Below are 16,993 nucleotides of genomic sequence, written 5' to 3'. Positions count from 1 at the left end.
GCAGCTCTATTCACAATAGCCCGGATATGGAAACAATCTAAGTGTCCATCATCGGATGAATGGATAAAGAAGATGTGGCACATATATACAATGGAATATTACTCAGCCATAAAAAGAAACGAAACTGAGCTATTTGTAATGAGGTGGATAGACCTAGAGTCTGTCATACAGAGTGAAGTCAGTCAGAAAGAGAAAGACAAATACCGTATGCTAACACATATATATGGAATTTAAGAAAAAAAATGTCATGAAGAACCTAGGGGTAAAACAGGAATAAAGACACAGACCTACTTGAGAATGGACTTGAGGATATGGGGAGGGGGAAAGGTAAGCTGTGACAAAGCGAGAGAGAGGCATGGACATATATACACTACCAAACGTAAGGTAGATAGATAGTGGGAAGCAGCCCCATAGCACAGGGAGATCAGCTCGGTGCTTTATGACCGCCTGGAGGGGTGGGATAGGGAGGGTGGGAGGGAGGGAGACCCAAGAGGGAAGGGATATGGGAACAGATGTATATGTATAACTGATTCACTTTGTTATAAAGCAGAAACTAATTTTATATATATATATATATATATATATATATATATATATAAACTTTTAGATGCCCTAAAGATAAAACTGAGTCACTCTCAACTGAACAGGTTTAAACATGCTGTCTGAGTTACATGACATCTGGAAATGTCTTTAACTCTTTTAAACATGGCTGGAGGAAAATCACAAACTACGCAGAGTAACGCTGCTATAAGTTCATTATTTTCAACTTCAAATGGGCCCTAAATGAAGCCTGATGATTTTTTAAAATGTTTACTCTCCTCAAATCTCTGGCCCTACCACCTTACCTCTCCTTTGGGTCATGATTTCATCTCAGTCCACTGACAAAACAGATTCCTGCAGCTTCTTGCCAATAAATCCACTAATCTGCCTGTAGTAACGTCCATTCATCCCTTTATCCAAGCCACTGAACAAAAACATGTATCTTCACTTGAATACTTCACTATCACCTCACCCAACAAGCCTAGACTGTACTCATTATCTCTCTCCAAAACCTGCTCCTCTTCTTCCACTCCCTAATGTGTAAATAAATAAGGTGCCAGAATCTTCACTCACCTACCATAAAGTTTCCTCTTAAATGTCTTAAGACTCTTGTTATCTCAACTCCCACTGTCACCCCTGCTATATTATACCTTTAAGTTCCTTGAATTCTATCTTGCTTCTTACTGTTTGTCTCTGCACAGAATATTCTTTTCATCATCTTCGTAAGCCAATGCAATCAATTGTAATCAAGACACCCTGTCCCCACTGCTGCAGTACCAAAAGTGAGTAGGTTTCCTTGCTAAGGTTAGAGTTCCCAGACGCCTTTTCTCTCTTTATACCATCACTGCTGAATGTTAGTATCCCCTCACTTGGATTAAATGTCTTGAGGCCAAGAATTGGATCGTTATACAGACGTCTGCGCTGATGGTGTGTTCTTGACACTGAGTATAGTGTCTGAACTGTAAACATGCTGAAGAATGGATAAGTATAAATGAATTAAAAAAACACATAAACTTACCAGTTATTTGTTGTGTAGATCCATTTAAGCCTGTCATTCCATTAATTTCTCGAAATGTTAGGAATTGTCCTGTTTCAAGTTTGTGAGGATGATTTTCAAGGCAAGTGACAATGCCAGGATTAGCCTAGAAATAAGAGTAATATACTAAAAAACAAGTCCATGTATTCCTTTTTGTACAATTTCCAAATCTCACACAAAAAGGAACATGTTATCATAAAATTCTCAAAATAACCAAAATTCCAAGCCATTCTTCTCCTTCCATATTAAAAGCAATGCTTTAAAGAATTGTCACAAAATAGTGACTTATCATTTTATTATGTGATTTTGAAACTTATTTTATTATGAATGTTTAAAATATAATTTCTATGTTTGGGGGAAATAGATTCCACAAGGGAGTTCAAATATTTCACAGATGCAAAGATTCTTGTGATTTATAAAAAACATTCAAAGTGACTGAATGGGAAGTTTCAAAGTCATTCATGACAGACTCTGTGTACATAAAAGACGAGTCTAACTTTGAAGATCAAAGAAATGTAAGAATGGAGGATGGAAATTTAGAGCCAGGAAAGTGGTAGGTTAAAGCTTATCCAACACTTTAAAGCAAAGAAATATTATGTACCCCTGCTTATCAAGATAAAAACAGGAAGGAATTGGCTTATCTCATCTAAAAGGTGCATGAGATAGGTCAGACACCAGGAAATTTCCTAACTGCATATAATCCATCACATTGCTTGAATAATGTGATAATAATTTAATTTACATAAAACCTAATGGAAGTATAATTCTCTCTTTCATAAGTGTGTAGATTCTAAAAATTCTCTTGCTGTTTAAGTGTTTGAGAAATACAATTATGATCACAAACATGTAGATAAAATTAATGTAATGTGGGTTTACTAATATCTCAACAAGAATAGAATTCATAAGGACTTTAAGGAGAAATAATTTACAGATAAGTTAAATGGGAACGTTTATGATATTTTTCTAATTTTTTATGGATAACCTCCATATTTCCTGCACTATTCAATAAAAGACAATATCAGTGCAATACAAGATCCCTTGGAGCTTATTCTAACTCTATAATATTCTTAGGGACAAACTAACAGTAACTAGAGAAGGTAAAAGGCTGAACAATAACCATTCTGTAAGCAAAGAGATACACAAAATGATTTTTCAATGAATTTTTTCTTAAAAAGGGGTGAGAAAGGCAACATTACACTGGGTTTAAAAAGAAAGCATAAAGATAAAAGCACAAATACTATTCAGTCAAAGTATATTATCATTTCCTTATGTTTGGTTTCTTTTGAGCTTTAATGTAAATTGATCATTAAGAATGCAAATAAAGTTAATGATTTAGGCTAAACTACAGAAGGAGTAGTAAAAATAGATCATAATAATTTCTCCAATTCTTTCAGGGAATAAAAAATTAAGCTTGCATGATATTAAGAGAACATGGTTAGAAAATTCAGAGTTTTTGATTTGAAGGTTAATTAATTCTTAAACTTTTCTCATCTTCCAAATAATGTTTTAGAAATATAACAAATTAGAAAAGCTTTTGTTTATGATGACTTAAGTGTCCATCTTCCTGGAGTCAGAGTGTTGGGCCAAGTGACTTATGACATACTTAGTACATCTATGATCTGACACAATTAACAATTCAGTAAACACTGACTCACAATTCATGTCCCATAGGAACATGACAGAGAACAAAATTAAAATTAATGACATAAGCAAATGTTCATCAATTGTTAAAAAATGTTAGATGGAATCCAGAATATTCTCTCTTAATATTCTAACTTCAATTTTAAACAAATAAAAAATACTGCATATTACAATATTTTGCTAATATCACCTTTTAAAGAAGTTTTCACATCAACTTAAAAATATCAATCATATACATATACAATAATATACGTATATAATCATACTTGCGTTATATTTGAAATGAAAATCTCTTTTGGTTCTTCTCCTGTTGTATCTAAAACTTCAAATTCATCACCGAAATCACAAAACAACCGTGACCAAATTCCATGTATATCTGCACTGATGAACTGTGAAATGAAGAAACAAGTTCAAGCTTATACATTTATATAAAGAAAAAACAACCCTCAACTATCTTAGGCCTTTTGGTAAGAATTTTGTTTATAATTAAGCATATTATTTGAGGTATAAAGTGACCACAAATACGATAATTTGTTTGTGAATTGGTTTTGGAATCAAGGATTTTGGTATTTCGGACTGGATATCTAGTTTTAACAAATTAGAAGCAACATCAGCACACCATCATTGTATATTCTATAATTTTTAAATAACAAAAATCTGTGCTTTGCCTTAAAAATCAAGCACAGAATATAAGAAAGATAACTTGGTTTGACGGTCTAGCAGTGAATTCTTACTTTTCATTTTAGAAAAGAAGAATGGAGTGTCATTCACCAAAAGTGGGAGAGTTGAAGGAAAATAAAACAGCTAAAAACTGAGAGTGGTATCAACAGGAAAGGGGCTGAGGTACTAACAGTACACATTGGAATTATGAAAGGTAAGAATCAGGTTCTTTTATTTTTTTTTTGTGGTATGCGGGCCTCTCACTGTTGTGGCCTCTCCAGTTGCGGAGCACAGGCTCCGGACATGCAGGATCAGTGGCCATGGCTCACGGGCCCAGCCGCTCAGCGGCATGTGGGATCTTCCCGGACCGGAGAACAAACCCCTGTCCCCTGCGTCGGCAGGCAGACTCTCAACCACTGTGCCACCAGGGAAGCCCAAGAATCAGATTCTTAAACACAATCATAAATGTTTTATTGAAAGTGATTTTTATAACATATACACATTCTCCAGTCTAAGAAAATGTAAAGAAATTATTTTTGTGCTCAGTTATTTTTAGACATACTGATAATAAAGAAAAAGTCTTAATCTGTAACACACATGATCCTGTATAAAGTGATATTTTTCTAACAAAAACTAAAGTCTATTCATATTTGGGCATAAGAATGTAGCCCATTAAAATAATTTATACCACCTATTATATGAGGTAGTGAAATAACTAACAGAAGACTACCTCCTACTTGATCATGCACTGCCTTTACTATCAAAATAGGTACCTACAGCATTTTTTATGAGACATAAAACTAAGAAGATAGTTATAACCTTTTTTTGTTGTTTAAAAGCTGCAAACTCAAGGACAATTTCTTTCTTTGCAAAACAACTTTAAAGTATGAATATATGCATCAATCACATAAAGATTTTAGTTTACAACCTTGTGTAACTGTAATTATTTTGTAAAACTTTTGAGTTCTGTTCTAAGTTTACTGACTACTCTGTCTTATTCATCTACTTAATTTAATTTGTGAAACAGAACACAAATGTTCTACAGAGTATAAATATGCTATGTAAGTACCACAATCCAAATATTTTCAGCACATCTATTTTATACAGTATGAAGATAGTTTAGTGCCTATCTCAAAGGAACAAATAGCATTTTCCTTTTGCCAAAGGAACAAAAGACCCCACAAAGGAGGTGGAGTTAGTAATATGTATGCAGTTGCAGGGGATGAATTATGATTTTTCCCATCTAGATCTCTTTCCAGCCTTCTCAATGTCATCACTACTGAACAATACCTAATTACTCTGAACAAAAATAAAGGAGTCATTCTTTATCATTCTTTCCTTCACAACTCTTATTCATCCATTCTCAATCCCATTAGTCTGTTTTTACAAAAGATACCTCGAATTCAATGACTTCTTACACTCTCTATTCCCAAAAAGGCACAAGTATCTCTCACTTGGACTACTTACTGCATTAGCCTCTAACTGGTCTAGCCACCTCTACTCTACTGTTACAATTCAACAGTTCTCTTTCTTTTTGGTTTCAAGATCCCCTCACATTCTTAAAAATTACTGATGACCCAATTAGCTTTTGTTTATGTGGGTCATACCTACTGATATTTACTGTGTTAGAAAGTAAAACCAAGAAACACTTAAAACACAAGAACACACACAAACATTCAATTAGCTGTCAGAGCAATGATATCACCACATATCAAGTAGACTTTGTAAACTCTACTGCACCCCATAAGAGAATCAGAGTGAAAAAAGCAAATAACATTTCAGTAATATTATAATAGTTTGACTTTGCAGACCCTATGAAAGGGTCTCAGGGACCCTCAGTGTCCTTGGACCACACTTCGAAAACCAAAATTAAAAAGTATTATTGTGATTGTCCTCATGTAAAAAGTTTCTTATATAACTCACTGAAAAGCTATAAATTCTAATACTGAAAGTGCTTTTCCTTTGGTAAACTATGTGTCGTCATTAAGTGATACTATTACCTTTATTGGAGGGCACTGAGAATGGCAAAAGTCATTGATCTTCTTCTGCAATGATAGTTTGGTCTCAGTCAATACTACACACTGTTGAGAAGAATACAAGAATTAAAGATTAAAAAATAAACAATTATTTTGGTAATGTACAACTTCTAAGTCAGAAGCATTTCAGTTTGCACTATGCTAAAAATACCTTGTTTTCTTTGTAAAAAATACTATCGTATTGTACTCCATTTTAAGGTTAATACCTTCAGAGGTACAGAGTAGCAAAAGTAAAAGTAACATATACAGCCATCTCTAGGTATCTGCAGGGGATTGGTTCTAGAACTCTCTGTAGATACCAAAATCTGCTGATACTCAAGTCCCTTACATAAAATGTCATAGCATATACAGGACAAAACCTGCCCACACTAAATTCAATTATCATCACAATTAGAAGCAAACCTTAATATCCTATGTGACATTTACACAACCCAAATGGTTGGAGTTTTTTTTTTTCCCCGGTACGCGGGCCTCTCACTGTTGTGGCTTCTCCCATTGAGGAGCACAGGCTCCGGACGCGCAGGCTCAGCGGCCATGGCTCACGGGCCCAGCCGCTCAGCGGCATGTGGGATCTTCCCGGACAGGGGAACGCACCTGTGTCCCCTGCATCGGCAGGCGGACTCTCAACCACTGTGCCACCAGGGAAGCCCCTTGGAGATTTTATTTTACCTGTTACTGCCATGGAAGTGCTTAGTCATCAAAATATTAATTAAATGCTAGCTTAAAACAACTACACTTTCAAAGAGATACATTAGTTGGCTGAGCTTTCTTTTACTTTTACTTCAGAGATTCAACAGATTCACAATATTACAACTTTTATTTATGACAGTGCCACCAAGTTCTGTTAAGATAGCAAATTATAATTTTCAATGCTTACTTTAATTTTTTATCATCACCCTGTGAGATAAGTAGAGAAGGTTTTATAATTAGATTTTATCATAGCTAACTTAAACTCATAAAGGTCAAATATTTTCTTAGGGTCATTCATCTATCAAGTGGCAAAAGCAGGTTGACACACTCAGTCCAGAGCTTTCCTTGCTGCTGGTTTCCATGAAATGGATAACTCAGTTTCACTACAAATAACCAGGTATGGATTTAGTTTTATCTAGCTTAGAATAGGGTGTGTTTCCTACAGAGCGGTAATCCTCCATGCATCTCTTACTGTTTATATATCTCTCACGGGTTATGCCACGAGTGCAAGGCTCTGACCATTCTTTACGTGGGCTGTTTCTCAGGATTGTATTTGCCTTGTGTAAACTTGAGAAATGAGGTAATGTCTCCCTCTGGGACAAAGAGCAAGCTTGTTCACTGCTTGCTATACAGCAAGTTCCCCAAGCTCAATGTTCCTTTCCTCTAAAGGAACCCACTACATGTGCAGGCATCCACTGAGCCCTCTGCACTGCACAGGTGGGATTTGGAGGAATGAAGGAGGAAACAAGGCAAATACCATGCTCACACATTTACCATGCTGAGTAATAAAGTCCTTAGTCTCTGATCCAGGAATCTCATGTTTTCTGCCAGCATCCATGAAACTATAACAGGCTAACTTACTGGCTTGCAATTAGGGTTAAATCAAATCCTATTAGACCCAGTACATATGGAGCCTAATTTGTGTTTCAATGCTAGAAAATTCTCAACCATAATTTGAATATGCCTTTTTCTATAAGTCCAATCTCATGAATTAGACCTTTTTATTCAAGCTCTCATTTCTTTTAATTTCTCTTTAGTATATTCTTTTATTACTGTGTGCTATAGTTTTTCAGATTTAATTCTATTTATTTATTTATTTATTTATTTATTTATAAATAATAAATAAATATTTGCATTGGGTCTTTGTTGCTGTGCATAGGCTTTCTCTAGCTGTGGCAAGCAGAGGTAACTCTTTGTTGCTGTGCGCGAGCTTCTCATTGTGGTGGCTTCTCTTCTTGCAGAGCATAGGCTCTAGGCATGGGGGCTTCAGTAGTTGCAGCACGCGGGCTCAGCAGTTGTGGCACATGGGCTCTAGAGCACAGGCTCAGTAATTGTGGTGCACGGGCTTAGCTGCTCTGCAGCATGTGGGATCTTCCTGGACCAGGGTTTGAACCCCTGTCCCCTGCACTGGCAGGCTGATTCTTATCCACTGCACCACCAGGGAAGTCCCTGTAGTTTCACTAATCTCCTCAGCTCTATCTTTCAATTTATTAATTCTTATTCTAGTTGTATCTATCCACTATTTAATCTATTCATTGTTTTAATTTTTAGGACTATATTTTTCATTTCTAAAAGTTCTATTTCGTTATATCTGCCTGATTGCTTTCAATAGTGTCTTATTTTCCTGTTGTATATTTAATCCCTTCTTGTAAGATTTAGTCTGTTTGAACATCTATATTTTCTAGTCCCTATCCAATAATTCTATTATCTGAAATTCTTGGAGGTTTAATTCTATTGTTTGTTATATCCACTGACTCTTGATCATGCTGAACTGCTTTTTCCTGTCTTATTATTTTGTATTATGAACACAACCTCATAGGAGCTTTATATATTAGAATATACTGTGGCCTGGTTGAGGGTATATTCCTCTAGATCTTCTGTTTCTGTCTGGCATTCCAGCATATCACCAGCTTAGTACTACACTTTGTGTGTGTGTGTGTGTGTGTGTGTGTGTGTGTCAAGATATTTATTGTGTACAAGATAGTTTACTGTATTTTTCAAATTCTAAGCCCTGTATAATTCATTCACTCATTAGGCTAAAAGAGGCCTTAAGAAGTTATTCAATATAATCTCCTGAATCCAGGCAAGTCTACATGACAATGTGCATAGAAGTAAAATCAAGACTTAAAATCTTTAAAATCACAAGGCAACTTCACAGCTTTCTCAATCACCCTTGTTTCAAGACATAACAATCATCTCAAATAGGTTATACACAAAAAATTACTGATCAGACATTCACAAAATATGCTTTGAATGAAATTAACATAGCAACAATTCACTCAGAGACATCTATATGGCAAAAACTATACCATAATACAAATCAGAAATAAGAGTTTAGGGTAAAAATTTGAAAAAGGTACAAATCTAAGGGCTGATAACCTAACTTTTCTTAAACTTGCTCCTGTCTCCAAAGTTGTGCTGTATCAATGACAGTCTTCCACAGTGCCTCTTCTCTATAAAGGTGAATATACCAAAACCAGTCCAACTGGGTAGTCATAGACTGTAACTAATGCAAGTCAGTTTTGTAAGGTGTATTTGATATTCCATCTACATAACCAGGAACTGTCCTAAATAATAACCAGCCTATATTTAACCACAACCATAAATCTCATTCTGAATCAATTGAAGAAAATGCCTCAAAATTCTGATTTAATTCAATTTGAAAACCAATTCATTTCCATATAAACCATTTTTTTAAAAAGGAAGCTGGAATAACATTCTGAATTATTCATAATCCTGGGAATCATTAATTTGGGCAGTGGTTGGAAACAGCATAAAAGAAATTATCAACCAACTTCTCTCACCTCTTATGTAAGAAAGAAACGTTACTTTAATAGTTAAGAAGGCAATGAACTGGCTGACAAGGGCCCATGGTCTATGGATGAATCTAGAGATGGGATTAGGGAATGGGACATCAACTTGTTTTGAGATGTAGAATCTTCAATACTTACCAAATCTTTTCCAGAGGTAATACCTTTGCTGGCTTGTCTTTCTTTTTTTCTCTCTGGTGAAACTATAAATTCTGAACACCAATGCTCAATTTCTGTGACATTTCTACCACTGACACTGGAAAGAGCTTTGTTTTATAAAAAAATACACAAAGTACATTTTTTCTGAGAAGCAGATAAACAGTTGGGGCATTCTGTGGATTTTTTTACTACAGTTGCTAACAGCCATTTGCTTAACTCTGCAACAAAAGCAACTGGAAAGAAAGATGTTTCCACAGTTTGAGGAAAAGAACAAGACCAAAAAGGATAAGGGAAGCTGATGGAGAAAACTGTCACTTCCAAATGGTGAGATCCTTAGGTTAATAATGCACTAGACTTACAGTCACACATTAGAGTTCACTCAGTATGACGCACACTAGGTCCATCCACCTCACTACAAATAACTCAATTTCATTTCTTTTTATGACTAATATTCCATTGTATATATGTGCCACATCTTCTTTATCCATTCATCTGTTGAGGGACACTTAGGGTGCTTCCATGTCCTGGATAGTGTAAATAGAGCTGCAATGAACATTGTGGTACATGACTCTTTTTGAACTATGGTTTTCTCTGGGTATACGCCCAGTAGTGGGATTGCTGGGTCATATAGTAATTCTATTTTTAGTTTTTTAAGGAACATCCATACTGTTCTCCATAGTGGCTGTATCAATTTACATTCCCACCAAGAGTGTAAGAGGCCATTCTGACCAGTGTGAGGTGATAGCTCATTGTAGTTTTGATTTGTATTTCTCTAATGATTAGTGATGTTGAGCATCCTTTCATGTGTTTGTTGGCAATCTGTATATCTTCTTTGGAGAAATGTCCATTTAGGTCCTCTGGCCATTTTGGGATAGGGTTGTTTTTTTGATATTGAGCTGCATGAGCTTCTTGTATGTTTTGGAGATTAATCCTTTGTCAGTTGCTTCATCTGCAAATATATTCTCCCATTCTGAGAGTTGTCTTTTCGTCTTGTTTATGTTTTCCTTTCCTGTGCAAAAGTTTTTAAGTTCCATTAGGTCCCATTTGTTTTTCTTTTTATTTCCATTTCTCAAAGAGGTGGGGTCAAAAAGGATCTTGCTGTGACTTACGTCAGAATGTTCTGTGTATGTTTTCCTCTAAGAATTTTATAGTGTCTGGCCTTACATTTAGGTCTTTAATCCATTTTGAGTTTATTTTTGTGTATGGTGTTAGGAATTGTTCTAATTTCATTCTTTTACATGTAGCTGTCTAGTATTCCCAGCACCACTTATTGAAGGGGCTATCTTCTCTCCACTGTATATTCTTGCCTCCTTTATCAAAGATAAGGTGACCGTATGTGCATAGGTTTACCTCTGGGCTTTCTATCTTGTTCCATTGATCTATATTTCTCTTTTTGGCCAGTACCATACTGCCTTGATTATTGTAGCTTTGTAGTATAGTCTGAGGTCAGGGAGCCTAATTCCTCCAGCTCCGTTTTTCTCTCTCAAGATTGCTTTGGCTATTCGGGGTCTTTTGTGTTTCCATACAAATTGTAAATTATTTTGTTGTAGTTCTGTGAAAAAAGCCAGTGGTAGTTTGATAGGGATTGCACTGAATCTGTAGATTGCTTTGGGTAGTAGAGTCATTTTCACAATGTTGATCCTTCCAATCCAAGAACATGGTATACCTCTCCAACTGTTTGTATCATTTTTAATTTCTTTAATCAGTGTCTTACAGTTTTCTGCATATAGGTCTTTTGTCTCCTTAGGTAGGTTTATTCCTGGTATTTTATCCTTTTTGTTGCAATGGTAAATGGGAGTGTTTCCTTAATTTCTCTTTCAGATTTTTCATCATTAGTGTATAGGAATGCAAGAAATTTCTATGCATTAATTTTGTATCCTGCTACTTTATCAAATTCATTGATCAGCTCTAGTAGTTTTCTGGTAGCATCTTTAGGATTCTCTATGTATAGTATCATGTCATCTGCAAACAGTGACAGTTTTACTTCTTTTCTGATTTGGATTACTGTTATTTCCTTTTCTTCTCTGATTGCTGTGGCTAAAACTTCCAAAACTATGTTGAATAACAGTGGTGAGAGTGGGTAACCTTTCCTTGTTCCTGATCATAGTGGAAATGGTTTCAGTTTTTCACCATTGAAAACAATGTTGGCTGTGGGTTTGTCCTACATGGCCTTTATTATGTTGAGGTAGGTTCCCTCTATGCCCACTTTCTGGAGTTTTTATTATAAATGCATATTGAACTTTGTCAAAAGCTTTTTCTCCACCTATTGAGATGATCATATGGTTTTTCTCCTTCAATTTGTTAATATGGTTTATCACATTGATTGATTTGCGTATTTTGAAGAATCCTTGCATTCCTGGAATAAACCCCACTTGATCATGGTGTATGATCCTTATAACGTGCTGTTGGATTCTGTTTGCTAGTATTTTGTTGAGGATTTTTGCATCTACATTCATCAGTGATAATGGCCTATAGTTTTCTTCTATTGTGACATCTTTGTCTGGTTTTGGTATCAGGGTGATGGTAACCTCGAAGAATGAGTTTGGGAGTGTTCCTCCCTGTGCTATATTTTGGAAGAGTTTGAGAAGGATAGGTATTAGCTCTTCTCTAAATGTTTGATAGAATTCACCTGTGAAGCCATCTGGTCCTGAGGTTTTGTTTGTTGCAAAATTTTTTTTTTTTTCTTTTTTTGCGGTATGCGGGCCTCTCACTGTTGTGGCCTCTCCCATTGCGGAGCACAGGCTCCGGATGCGCAGGCCCAGCGGCCATGGCTCACGGGCCCAGCCGCTCCGCGGCATATGGGATCCCCCCAGACCGGGGCACGAACCCGTATCCCCTGCATCGGCAGGCGGACTCTCAACCACTGCGCCACCAGGGAGGCCCTGTTGCAAAATTTTTAATCACAGTTTCATTTTCAGTGCTTGTGATTAGTCTGTTTATATTTTCTATTTCTTCCTAGTTCAGTCTTGGAAGGTAATTAGTTTTGTAAGAATTTTTCCAGTTTTTCCAGGTTGTCCATTTTATTGGCATATAATGGCTTGTAGTAATCTCTCATGATCCTTTGTATTTCTTCAGTGTCAGTTGTTACTTCTCCTTTTCATTTCTAACTCTATTGATTTGAGTCTTCTCCCTTTTTTTCTTGATGAGTCTTCCTAACAGTTTATCAATTTTATCTTCTCAAATAACCAGCTCTTTGTTTTACTGATCTTTGCTATTGTTTTCTTCATTTCTTTTTCATTTGTTTTTTGATCTGATCTTTATGATTTCTTTCCTTCTGCTAACTTTAGGGTTTTTTCTTCTTCTTCCTCTAATTGCTTTAGGTGTAAGGTTAGGCTGTTTGAGATTTTTGTTTCTTGAGGTAGGATTGTATTGCTATAAACTTCCCTCTTAGAACTACTTTTGCTCCACCCCATAGGTTTTGGGTTGTCGTCACTTGATTATTTTGTAGTATACTGTTTAGCCTCCACGTGTTTGTATATTTTACAGTTTTTTTTTTCCTGTAATTGATATCTAGTCTCATAGTGTTGTGTTTGGAAAAGATACTTGATACAATTTCAGTTTTCTTAAATCTACCAAGGCTTGATTTGTGACCCAAGATATGTCTATCCTGGAGAATGTTCCATGAGCACTCGAGAAGAAAGTGTATTCTGTTGTTTTTGGATGTAATGTCCTATAAATATTAGGTCCATCGTGTTTAATGTATCATTTAAAGCTTGTGTTTCCTTATTTATTTTCATTTTGGATGATCTGTCCATTGGTGAAAGTGGGGTGTAAATATCGCCTACTATGATTGTGTTACTGTTGATTTCCCCTTTTACGGCTGTTAGCATTCGGCTTAGGTGTTGAGGTGCTCCTATGTTGGGTACATAAATATTTACAATTCTTATATCTTCTTCTTGGATTGATCCTTGATCATTATGTAGTGTCCTTCTTTGTCTCTTGTAATAGTCTTTATTTTCAAGTCTATTTTGTGGATATGAGAATTGCTACTCCAGCTTTCTTTTGATTTCCATTTGCATGGAATATCTTTTTCCATCCCCTCACTTTCAGTCTGTATGTGTCCCTAGGTCTGAAGTGGTTCTCTTGTAGACAGTATATATAGGGTCTTGTTTTTGTATCCATTCAGCCAGTCTGTCTTTTGGTTGGAGCATTTAATCCATTTACATTTAAGGTAATTATCGATATGTATCTTCCTTTTCCCATTTTCTTAATTGTTTTGGGTTTGTTATTGTAGGTCTTTTCCTTCTCTTGTGTTTCTTGCCTAGAGAAGTTCCTTTAGCATTTGTTGTAAAACTGGTTTGGTGGTGCTGAATTTTCTTAGCTTTTGCTTGTCTGTAAATGTTTTAATTTCTCTGTTAAATCTGAATGAGATCCTTGCTGGGTAATCTTGGTTGTAGGTTTTTCCCTTTCATCACTTTAAATATGTCCTGCCACTCCCTTCTGGCTTGCAGTTTCTGCTGAAAGATCAGCTGTTATCCTTATGGGGATTCCCTTCTATGTTATTTGTTGCTTTTCCCTTGCTGCTTTTAATATTTTTTCTTTGTAGCTAATGTGTAATAGTTTGATTAATATGTGTCTCGGTGTGTTTCTCTTTGGGTTTATCTTGTATGGGACTCTCTAAGCTTCCTGGACTTGACTATTTACTTTTCCATGTTAGGGAAGTTTTCAACTATAGTCTCTTCAAATATTTTCTCAGACCCTTTTTCTCTTCTTCTTCTGGGACCCCTATAATTCAAATGTTGGTGTGTTTAATGTTGTCCCAGAGGTCTCTGTGACTGTCCTCAATTCTTTCCACTCTTTTTTCTTTATTTTGCTCCCTGGCAGTTATTTCCACCATTTTATCTTCCAGCTCACTTATCTGTTCTTCTGCCTCAGTTATTCTGCTATTGATTCCTTCTAAAGTATTTTTAATTACAGTAATTGTGTTGTTCATCACTGCTTGTTTGATGTTTATTTCTTCTAGATCCTTGTTAAATGTTTCCTGTATTTTCACCTATCTATTTCTGAGATTTTGGATCATCTTTAGTATAATTACTCTGAATTCTTTTTCAGGTAGGTTGCCTATTTTGTCTTCATTTATTTGGTGTTGTAGGTTTTTACTGTGCTCCTTCATCTGTAACGTATTTTTTTGTCGTTTTTTTTTTGACAGGTGGGGCTGTATTCCTGTCTTACTGGTTGTTTGGCCTGAGGCGTCCAACACTGGGGTTTGCAGGCAGTTGGATGTAGCGGGGTCTTGGTGCTGAGATTAGGACCTCCGGGAGGCCTCACTCCGATTAATATACCCTGGGGTTTGAGGTTCTGTTAGTCCAGTGGTTTGGACTCAGAGCTCCCACCACAGGAGCTCGGGCCCAACCTCTGGAATAGGAACCAAGATCCTGCAAGCTGCAGGGCGTGGCAAAAAAAAAAAAAAAAAAAAAGGAAAGAAAAAAAGAAAGATTAAAAAGCAGTACAATATCAAAGAATAAAAAACAAAATAAATTTAAGAAGATAAAAAATATATTAGGAAAAATAAAAATATAATTGAAACAACTGCCAGAAGGTAAAATAAAACCATAACAGAAAAAAGGGGCAGGGGGGATGGCCAGGGGAACAAGCCAAAAGAAGAGAACAATAACAAGTATAAAGAATAAAATAAAATTAGAAACATAAAAGATTAGGAAAACTAAAATATAAATGAATGAACAACAATGAATCAACAAGGTAGAATAGAACTCCAATCTAAAAGAGGAAAAAAGAAGAGAGGAAAAAAAAAGAAGAAAAATAGCCTTGGCTATGGGTTCAGAGTTTAGGCAGGTGTGGAACTTAGGCAGGCGTGGGGTTAGGGTGGGGCAGGACCTAGGCGGGTGGGGGGGTGACGTTTGAGCATGGGGCCAGGCCTAGGCTCAGGACCCACAGCTGGAAAAGGCCTTGGGGGCGGGCCTTAGGCAGGGCGACGTTCAAGCATGGGGCGGAGCCTCTGCTTAGGACCCAGTCTGTGGGGGTTCCTCTCGTCCTCGTAGATGTTTGTGGTCCACCACCGGTGCTTGGTAGGTGCCCTAGTTGTGCAGACACACAAATTCTGCATCCTGCTAGTCCACCATCTTGATTCTGCCCTCTGCCGAGTACCTTCTTGCTTCAGTTTCTGATATATCTGTTGCCCTGGGCCATCGGGCAGGCTGGCTCCTGACTGGCATGCACACTCGCGCTGGTGGTCATGAAGACCGGAATTCTGCACCTGGAGAAACTTTTCGGTCCGCCGGGCAGCCACAGGGAGGTGGACGGGGGCAGTATTATGTTTTATGTTAAGTTCTCAGCTTGCAAAATTTTAGAATACAACGGATTATAAAGTTTACTCCAAACTTATGTGAGGGCAGGCCTATTGTTATGAACCCCCAGAGAAGATCTTTTTTTTTATTCAGAGCTCAAGAGAAAACAGACAAGCTTCTTGTTCTGATGGGCAAAGATTGTTCTCCTACACCCTTTCATTAAGGGTGTAGCTTTCTGAGGTTCCAGAGAGCTACAAAAGGTGGCATGTCTCAATTACACTTTTCTATCACATATAGACAAATTTTTATTGTTTTTTTGTGACCATTAATTCACAGGAAATGTGGTTACTGATACAGGCAAACCCTGTCCCTGAAAATGACCACAGCCAACAGTTAACAGGTCTTCTGTTAGCTACCTATTCATTTTTTGGTCTCTGAGTACCTCCCTTACATATTCTGACCTCATGTAATCATTGAAAAGGAAGTCTATTAAGCAATTCTATTGTAGACAGTCTATGAAGCATCTTTGTAGCAGGATGGATTTCAAGCTATCCAGTCAAGAATGGATGTCTACACTGATTTTTAAATGGGTGTGATATTGTGATTATAGTAAGAAATATATATTTTGGTCTTCATCCAAGGTTCCTGCCACATAGCTCCTACCACACTTGTAATTTCCTATATGAGCTATAGGTGTATCTTTTGTTATAATATTTAGTTTTGTCCTATTTCCTGAAATAGCTTCAGAGTGATAAAGATGAAGTGAATGTATTGTTATTCATAACAAGTCCTTTCAGCCACACCTGAGTTTATGTTAATGAGGAGACTTTTGGAAAGCCCCTAAGGATGGGGGCTGGTTGTTAGAGGAACCAACCTTAGGATGTGAGGTTCAGAACTTTCAGCCCTATCTCCCAGACCTCTGGGGCCGGAGACTGACTTAATCACCAAAGGCCAAGGTGTTACTCATTCATGCTTACATAATGAAGCCTCCACAAAAATCCCTGAACCAGGAGCTTAAGAGAGCTTCCAAGTTTGTGAACATGGCATACCTGGAGAGGGCATGGGAGCTCGGCAACCCTTTCCCCATACCTTGACCTATGCATCTCTTCTATCTGGCTGTTCCTGAGTTATAGCCTTTTACAAAAAAAAAAAACTGATCTAGTAAGTAAACTCTTT

At 36.7% G+C, this 16,993-nt stretch overlaps 1 protein-coding gene across 1 annotated transcript in view; it reads right to left on the bottom strand.

Annotated features, from left to right (window-relative positions):
- UBA6 (ubiquitin like modifier activating enzyme 6) overlaps nt 1-16,993 on the bottom strand; it is a 92,211-nt gene that overhangs the window by 41,456 nt on the left and 33,762 nt on the right. The window contains exons 7-9 of the mRNA XM_060108982.1: nt 5,878-5,958; nt 3,484-3,606; nt 1,559-1,682 (exon numbers count right to left, since the gene is read on the bottom strand). Of these exons, the coding sequence (XP_059964965.1) occupies nt 1,559-1,682; nt 3,484-3,606; nt 5,878-5,958 (328 nt within the window). The remainder of the gene's footprint in view (nt 1-1,558; nt 1,683-3,483; nt 3,607-5,877; nt 5,959-16,993) is intronic.

This window comes from Mesoplodon densirostris, chromosome 1 (genome assembly GCF_025265405.1).
Source record: "Mesoplodon densirostris isolate mMesDen1 chromosome 1, mMesDen1 primary haplotype, whole genome shotgun sequence".
Lineage (NCBI taxonomy): Eukaryota > Metazoa > Chordata > Mammalia > Artiodactyla > Ziphiidae > Mesoplodon > Mesoplodon densirostris.
Note: the sequence above shows the minus strand (reverse complement) of the source record. Positions and strands in the feature narration are given on the sequence as shown.